Source organism: Opisthorchis viverrini (genome assembly GCF_000715545.1).
Source record: "Opisthorchis viverrini unplaced genomic scaffold opera_v5_41, whole genome shotgun sequence".
NCBI lineage: Eukaryota > Metazoa > Platyhelminthes > Trematoda > Opisthorchiida > Opisthorchiidae > Opisthorchis > Opisthorchis viverrini.
Genome location: NW_008751697.1, coordinates 1,937,626 through 1,946,707, shown reverse-complemented (window position 1 = coordinate 1,946,707; position 9,082 = coordinate 1,937,626). Strand labels below are relative to the sequence as shown.

The following is a 9,082-nucleotide window of genomic DNA, read 5'->3' as shown; positions in this document are numbered from 1 at the left end:
CACCATGAGAAATCGGCCCAGAGGGCATTCGCCATTTTACGGATGATCCGACACACCTTCTCCCGTATAACTCGCACGGACTTCCAAATAATCTATGGGGCCTACGTCAGACCGCTCTTGGAGTACGCCAACCAAGTTGTCTACTCAGGACGTACAAAAGACGTCACCCTCATTGAGCGTGTCCAGCGGGCCGCCACTAGAATGGTTGCAGGCCTCAAATCCGTGGACTACGAAACGCGTCTCGCGATGCTTGATCTCTTTCCCCTAGAGTATCGTCGCCTCCGACGGGACCTAATTCTTACTTACGGCCTGTTCGAACAAAGCTTGGCAAACAGGGTTTTTACCCCCAGCACAGCAAACACCCGGCGAGGACATAGTAAGAAAATTTTCAAGCTCAGGGCACACACATTCATTAGACAAGACTTTTTTTCAGGTAGTAGCTATCCGTGAATCCGTGAATCCGTCCCGCTATTCAACAGGTTCGCGCGTACTAAGAATCCCCGGAGAGGATACCCGGATTCCATCTCCTGGAACTAATTTAGCTAGAGACTTCGACGTTTTTGTTTGCAGTGATCTCGATAATGGAACAACCGCTAATAAGCAAGAAAAAGACAGGTTACTGACAGCCTCTGTCTGTGATATACAGAAGGTTTCGTAAGCAGGCCTGGAATGTTGTTCCGAAAATGTACAACTCGTGGTGCCTGAGGTCACCAACAGGATCCGAGAGGTAAGTGCAGCTGGAAGAATTGAGGCCATGACAACCTGAAGGAAAAAGAATGAGAATGAATGTTTCGAAGTCCAGCGCGGTGGCGCCTATGGACAATTGTTTGGAGACACGGAGGTTGAACCACCAGAAACAAAACATTTCAGGTATTTGCGGATACTTGAATTGGGCTATCGTTTCAGGCAGTAGCAGTGTGTAATGACAGAACGTTTAGATTCGGGCCCCCAACATGCATAAATCATATCGCCTACGCTCCCTCAGGGTTGCGGGAAATAGTGTGATGACACGGCTGCAGATATATCGCTAGAAATTTCGAAGCGATGCTCTTAACACCTACACTTACAGGGCTCCCTGACGTATGGTATCTGTCGCTTGAATCCTAATTTAACATGACATACATCTAAACCGCGGATAAACACATGATCAAAACTTGTTCCGGATATTATTGCTGGACTCAAAATGCGATATTGAGACGAATGTGCATCCGACGGACGACTTCAGAAAAATGGCTACACGGAGCGCGGAAAAGCACATGACTCGCTAAGAGCGCGAGAAATACAAATTGCGGTTTAATTACGCGGATAAACGAAAATGGATGCAAATAAAGTCACTAAGGATAAACCGAAATTCTGGACGTGACGATCATGGGAAAAACTTGAGGGAGCACGTGGCGTGCGAAAATCTTTCTTTGGGTCCCCTGGACGTATACGCATGTAGTAACAGGTAGCAAATAGGAATGAAAAAGGGAGAAATGAAAAAATGAACGATGAGACGAAGCGGAACGAAGAAGTAGAAGGAAGCTGACGAGAGGGTAATAGCAGAAATTGAGCTTCCTAATCTTTAAACTTCTACCCAACGCAGCACAGTGGTATTTCTGACCTTCGGAAAAGGGTCCGGACGAGATGTGGCCATTGACCTTAAGGCCCTTGCTCCATGCGAAGCCCGAGTGCTAACTTAACTATTGTTTTGTTTATTTATACCACCGTGAAAGGTGGTGACGCCACATTTTGACCCGCCCAATTTGTACTTACTGGCCATGGAGTAAAAGCGTACGACCTTTAAGTTTATTCCGCGTTTTGCGGGCCTTTCTCGTGAGTCTTGCATTGAATAGTGTACATACATTGCAGGTTCACCATGCGTTTCTCACTGCTTTTTTCACAATGCCCCCTTACACCCCTGTCCGTATCCCATGGATTTCATTACATACCAACTCTTCGAAAGTCGCGCGGGGTCCCCTACGTGGGACCCAGAACCCTTTAACTTTGATTTACAAGCTCACGCACAAGATCGCAAATCGGTTACCCGCGGTGAGAGTTTTTCTGATGATGCATATGACGGTAAGTGTCTGTGGCGCCTTGCTCATCCAATATTATAGTTTCATCATGCACCTCTGTTTCCCCCTTCGCATCTGCATCAGAGAGTTCTTTTCCCTCCGAAGAGCTCGATGTTCCCGTTGAAGTTGTGGACTTATTCGTCGACTATGCAGTAAGTTGCCGCCACTTCCTCTGATACCCTAGAATACCCCAATCCAAACATGCACCACTATGTTAAGCGAACAAATGGTATCGGCTAAAAGCGAAGACCACGGGTCGACTGGTCCTCGTTCAGTCTCCCCAGATTGCAGTGACCACTCTCTTAATCAATCTTGCGGCCCAGTCGATGGTACCAGACAAGCTCTACGGAAGAAGGCGGCGAATCGTGAAGCGTCGTTCCGGTATCGTCAGAGGCTGAAAGCACGTTCACTTGAGCTAAATTCTCAGCTGGATGACGCTCTTGCATCGTATCAGCGTGCTCGTCTAGCCTACGAAAAGACTGAGCAGACGTTTGATGTCTTGCAAAATTTGGTGCTTAATTTATTAGCTTCTAAAGAGTAGACTCCCTTGTTTTGCCATAATGTGGTCTTTTGTATTTTGTACTGAAATAAAGTGTTTGCTTCCGCGTTATCAGTTGCCCGCTAATTAATCACAGTGGAAAAGTCTGAAGCTCGTTTCTACGGGTCATTTCTGTGCCTCCTGTGGGTTCCTGTCGTCCGTCCCTTCTTGATTAGCTCGGGTATCGGTGGTTTCGAGAAGTGATTTTGACAGGAGTGTTCACTGTTGATTTCGGAGCCCGGATAGAAAACCTATGCGACGCCCGGCATCTCTCCTCAGGCCCGATGGAACTCGGTAGCAATGACACCTAGCAACGGGAAGGTCCGTGGTTCGCTCTCAACCATGGCTTCTTGGCTTCTATCTAGGCTTGGCTACTCTAATGGTACCTCGTCTCTTGTATTTCCTTCGGTTGATGTGGCATCTAGGCACCGAACGGTGGCGTAGCTGACGACGGTAACATGACCATTTCAGCCGCCTGACCCAATATCTACTCTTGATATGAACGAAAGCGCTCTATGATTTTCAGGGAAGTGTGTCCAGCTAAAGTGATGCTGATCACCAGTGGTTTCTCGGTACGGGAGTTTGTCGACTTAATTTACAAGAGACTTATTCCCTATCCATTGGTGGACGAACTATGTGATGTACATGCGCTTTCTTTGTTTTCCAACCGGCGCGTAAACTTTCGACGTGAATCCTGTGCAAACCACCTGTGAGTGGATTTGTTTCGGGGAACAAAAGTCAGCCATCTGTAAAGTGAAAGTCGCCTCTCCCAATCCTAATGGAAACTATCAGCGCATCTTAACCACAGGTCAGTTGTACGATTTTTGTCCAAGTTTAGCAAGTTTAGCTTTTGTAAGTGGTGGTACTGACCGTGATGACTTAGTACTTAGCTCGGCAGTCTATTGAGTTGAACTGGGGAATGTTTTCACAAACTCTACCGCTGGTTTTGTCAATAGTTAGGAGCCTGGTAGTCAGTCCGTTCTTTCCACAGATTTGGTGCTAGAAATACTGTGCAGAAATGACCACTGAAGAATAGGCTGCTAGTTTAATCCGACGGCGCCCAAATTCGGAGCCAAAGGCCCCATTCACACCTAATCTTAAGCCCCCTTGCAGTTTGTCAATCTTGTTTCGGGCACTGTCTCCACAAGTAGTGGTGGTGGTTCCCATTTGAGCATCACATGCTGTCAGTCGCCCGATAGCATCATACACCACATGACGGGGGCAGCCGGAAGCGCAATATCAGCCCCTCATGCTTCGCTTATTGACCACTTGTGCTAATGTTAGCTGTGTCAGTCGGGCTGTATCCGTTATCCAGACCTTATTCCGTACATACTTCTGGGCGTGTGAGTGTGTGTGTTAGGCTATCTTAAGGCTTACTCACAAAAGCTAGTATCCGACAAAACATCCACTACTTTTTGTTCAACTTCGTCATCGGTGAATTAATGAGGCGAGCACTAGAAGGCTTCCGAAACCCCGGTGTTCAAATAGCTGTTGGTGGGAACGTTATCGGTCTTGAGTACCCAGACAATCTTCATCTTTAAAGACAACGGCCACGCACAAACTTTCCTTAATGAACAGACCACCATGTCATCTTTCGGCAATAGCCTTGCACCTTCAAAGTACATTACCACATCCCATAACGTACTGTCTCGGATTAGGGCCTTCAATCAAAGCCTTTGGCTCAAAATCTTAATCGCATGGCAGCGGTATTTGGCGGAAGATGTAAATGCACGGCCATTTTTACGGAACAAGTCGCCGCATGTTCGAACTCCCAACCTGGAAATCAGGAGACTATGTTTGTCAGTCCTCTAACCTTTGGCCAACCTAGTATGAGAGACTAAATGTCGCGGGGACACCTCCAACAGCTCGATGGGTCGGTGATTTACGCGAACCGTCAAACCACGGCAAGGTCCACTCTCTTCGTGATGGCCTGCGTTGCTTGACAGTTGTTAGATATGGCCTTTGTGGACAGATGATTCGAGGCTATTGATTGCCGATGCCTCAGAATTATCGATAATGTCGGATGGCGTCAGCTAGGCGAGCTAATTAGGGAAAGGATAATTTGTTCTGGTGTTTCAGTCGCGGAAAACATCCAACATTTCAAATGTGTTGGTCATGCACGCCGAAACGTCGTCTACCGAGGCGAGTTTTGCTCTACGTGCTTCCAGAGTGGCGCAGGCTGTGAGGTGAAGGGTCTTTGGAATGCTTGTGATAGGTCAGTACCAAGTTTTTCCGTCGTCCACTTTTCACTTTAAGACATCAAGTTTAGTCAGATGAACTTTTTGTTTGTATCGCATTGATGTATCAGTACCGACACTGGTGTCACTGTTTCTGGTGGTGACGGGTGATGTTTTTATTGTGTTTCGGGCACATCTTTTACCTTATTGGGAAGCGTTCACTGAACTTACGACAAGACCGTAATACAGTAAGTGAGCTTTGGGTTCCCGTTGCTACGTATCGGCAACGGTAATTTCTGTGATGAAATGGTGGGACCTTCTCGAGCTGAGGTGTTCGTGCCTATTAGATACCATTGAACCATCATCTCCATGCCGTTTGTCCCCCTGAATTAATCCTCGCATTGTCGGAAATGTCCACCACTCGTCATTAGATTTCACTTCTGCTTATAATTCAATGAAGGTCTTACTGGGTACCTTCGGTTCAGCTTTAACAGTTGAAATTGCTGCCCATTCGAGTTATAAATCTCAGTGGTCGGTGGACGGATGCTACTAGTGCGCCGAGTTTTCAGTAGTCTTGGAACATAGCTGTTCTTTGCCAGCCGTGATCTTATCTTTGATTTTTTATTTATCCATTACGGGAAACATTCGAGGCTTGATGTTAAATACAATCCTCGCGTAGCTCAGACGTATTCACCGACTAAAGTTGTTGGAATATTTCCACGCAATCAAGCGCGAACATTTACTCCACGGTGCATTACAGTGCGGCATGTCATCAACTATTACGGTTGCACACCATCACCTGAAGCGTTTGCTGTTTCGATGCAGTTCGTTTATATTAACTTCTTTGTAAACGGTTTTCACCTTAAGGAGACTATTATCCAGTTAGCATAGTGTGTCGACCACGTCACTGCGCTTCACTAGCTTCATTTTTTTTCAGGATTGGAGGTATCAGTTACAACAATATAGGGGTGGGGCCTTTGGCTTCTACAAGGTACAGGGCTGCTGGAACGGAGGCTGATAGTTTAAAGCCGACCTTGGCCTATCGATTAGTACCGTTCCTGACTGGGTAACCTGGCGGTATCTTCGTGCCTCTTTTGCGTCACGAAGTAGCTGAACCTTACCGTTGTGTAACGGTTTGTGCAACTAATTGACCCTGTGACATTCGCACGGTCTGTCATACTAGGATCAGTCGCTAGGTAGAGGCCACAGTCTCATCCTCCAGGTTGGGATTCGGAACATGTCACCTGTGTTTCTTAAAAGTGCACTTTAGTGGTCCCATGCCCCTTATCTCTGGTTTGCGGTCAGGCTCTTTAGCCAGAAGCCTCAGTTGAGGACCACAACTCTCTCCATTTCTTGATTTTGGCGCATTGTCAGTATCTCACCACTAACTTTACGCATACCAATAATTTCATGCCACATCAGCAGACCCTACAAACAGCATTTTAGGTAAAAGAAGACAGGCCACTGCTGGCGCCTCCTATCTTCGGAATAACCTCTTAACGCTCTATGCCGTTAAACCATCACGATTTTGTAGATCTCAGCCGTGGCACCTCAGTATTGCTTCCGAAGAAGGGACTAACAGCGGTTCGCCAGTGACATCTGCTGCTTCACGTCTGCTTCTTCGACTTCCTCTCTCTGTTTTCCTCGCGACTTAATATTCTAGCCCTGAAGCAACTCAGCTGCTCTTGACGCTTTATTAATAGATGTTTCTTGTGCTTCCGAAACTTCTATACAAGGTTTATGTATGATTATGAAGCTTTCGGCAGCCTCGTCATTTGGATACTACCACCCACCTACTGCTGTAGCGGTATGCGCCGGCGTTGGTATGGCTTTCAACTCGCAAGCTGATGCCTTACTCGTCTGGATCCCTGTAGATAACCGTTTTCGCGCTGCTCGCTTGTCAACTCCCATAAGAACCCGCACTGGCTGAAATGATGCCCGTTCTGCATCTGCACCAACCAGTTGTACTTCTCATTCAGTTAATGATACTATGTTTGGAGAGCTATCCACTCATATCCCGCACGGGAAGCCTAAATGTTGTTCTAGTCGCCAGCGATTTCGCTTTATATGTGAGACGTCCTGATTCATCATATACGCACCTTAGTGACCCGTTCTACTTGCACTGTAGATTAAATGGTAGTAGTTATAGTTTTTCTCAGCTTTGTACTCATCTTTAATTGCTTCTCAGTAGTGTAGAATCCAGACAGTAGACGACGTTGCTGTGCCTGGGGTTTCTATACTGGGAACCGTGGAACCAGGTTGACCAACCATCAGGGAGGCTCTATTATTGACTGTCAGTCTTTCTAAATCACCCAATTCAGCTGCCGTTGGGCTTCTATCTGGTTTAAATTTTTGATAGGAATGCTAATGCATTTCCGAATACAAATGTGTTCCAGCAATCTGAGGCCTTTGCGCGAAAAATATTCTGTGAATTCACCAATCATAGGGATGTAAGCCCCACTCTAGTTCTGACACCGCTGCTAGCTTCATTAGTACTACAACCTTGGACCTCATCATGCGTGACACAAGTTCGAGGCACCGTGCAGTAGTTGGGATAGTTAGTGTGCGCATTGTCCACATATTCACATTACGTCAAGTACCGGATCAGCTCCGGTCATACCACCTACCAGCGGGCTGGCTTTCTTTGACTTCAACAATAAACTAGTACGTTAGCCGACCACCGTAATGAAGAACAATTCCTTGAACTCGACAATACTATTTTCACCTGTACGGCACGTGCCAAATGCAGTTCGTATTTCTGAAGGGAGCGGACATCAGACCACAACACTTGTCGTTTGTAACCTAAATCCTACTGACGAGCAGCTCATTGATAAAAGGGACCAACTGTGGAAGACTAGGTCCTGTGAACCCAGAGATTTGGCCTCCCAGAAGAAGCAACTATAATATGCTTTCGTGCGCTGGGTGGATCTCTCGAAAACATCAGTCAGGAGTAATTCGTTTTGAAAGGTCGGTCTCTTCAAAAATAAGCAGGAAACATGTTGGAGGTTCTTCAAAAGTCTGTTCTGCATGGGGATTTACTTGTAATCAGTGATGGAGTTTTCCACCCGATAGCTTCCTTTTCAGAAGGAACACCGTATCTTGCAAGAAGTAAATGGAGTTTAACTTCACTGGCACATTCCTTGGGGTCCACACCAGGGCATTCCGTTCTTCAGAATACAAAATCTTGTTAAAGTCGTATTTCGCTTGTGTTCGATCACTTTTCAGCGATTCTTCGCAAGAAAGTGCGAAAATACTATCTTTGTTGGTCTCTTGGCTAAGGTGACCTCAGTATATTTGCGGAGGCCTAGAAATAAGACAGTACCTAAAAATGGGAAGAAGGAATCGACGTTAAGTGATGGCCCAGAATGCCTGTGGCGAACATTTCCGCATGTATTATCATTCCTGAAGAAGTCCTGCCAAATTTGGCTTAGTAGTGGTGTCTTATGATAGCATCTTTGCCACTAAACTACGCTTTACAGATCACGTCATAGTGACCCAGTCCGACGGATGATCTCTCCTGAGACTGTTCTTTTCAGGTTGCAACCGCTGAATTTGCAAAATCATGTAACATTCAAATTACCTTCACCTAAGCCTAAATGACTTGACTGTGGAGCCCCGTTTGTTGTGAAAGGTATGCCATTTATCCAGACAGGAAGTGGATTAATAAAAGGAAGGTGATACTCAAGCCAAACAAAGGTCCTCTGTCGAAAGTGACCACCGGAACACTTTAAATCAAACCAAGACAGTTGAGCACTCCCTCGGAGGAACAATGCACTTCGGAGTCGTTGATTTCATTGCATGCTGGGGGCCTCAAATGTTGAAAGAAAGTTCTTCAATTAATCGGAATCGGGTTTACTTTCTGGAATAATCCTCCAGTATTTGAAGATGGTTTGAACACTAGTTGTCGAATGCAATACAAAATGATGGAAGAACCTAAAATGTTGTTCCGTACATCCTTCACGATGTCAGACAAAGCTTCGGTAAGTTGGACATCAATCCAGTGAAATTCAAAAGTGCTCTTTAAAATTTTTACGACTAAAGAGCATCACGGACAAGGGAGCCAGATGAATCTGGCGTGATTTTTTGTTCAAACAAGCAATATGAAAATGAATTGATGCAAATCCCATTTCCGGGTAAGCTCTCAGACCATTACGTGAGGAAGACAACGTTGAAACCGCACCAAACATGTGCCCCAACACCTCAGCGTGGCACTCAATTACAGCATATCCCACCCACTTCCTGTCCAAGCAGCCGACATTTGAAATTATTTGTGGGGTACAGTGTTGACACTCATCATCATCATCATCATC

At 46.0% G+C, this 9,082-nt stretch overlaps 2 protein-coding genes across 2 annotated transcripts; one reads left to right on the top strand and one right to left on the bottom strand.

Annotated features, from left to right (window-relative positions):
* Positions 1 to 616: 616 nt before the first annotated feature.
* Positions 617 to 1,846, bottom strand: T265_03051 (hypothetical protein; the record flags this gene model as incomplete). The annotated part of the gene is made up of 2 exons (XM_009167440.1): positions 617 to 762; positions 1,756 to 1,846. 2 exons carry the CDS (start codon positions 1,844 to 1,846, stop codon positions 617 to 619), a joined length of 237 nt encoding a protein of 78 aa, XP_009165704.1.
* A 38-nt stretch (positions 1,847 to 1,884) lies between these two features.
* Positions 1,885 to 2,209, top strand: T265_13159 (hypothetical protein; the record flags this gene model as incomplete). The annotated part of the gene is made up of 2 exons (XM_009167466.1): positions 1,885 to 2,061; positions 2,100 to 2,209. Coding segments are annotated over 2 exons (285 nt in total), but the record flags the coding sequence as incomplete, so codon positions are not given.
* Positions 2,210 to 9,082: the final 6,873 nt, after the last annotated feature.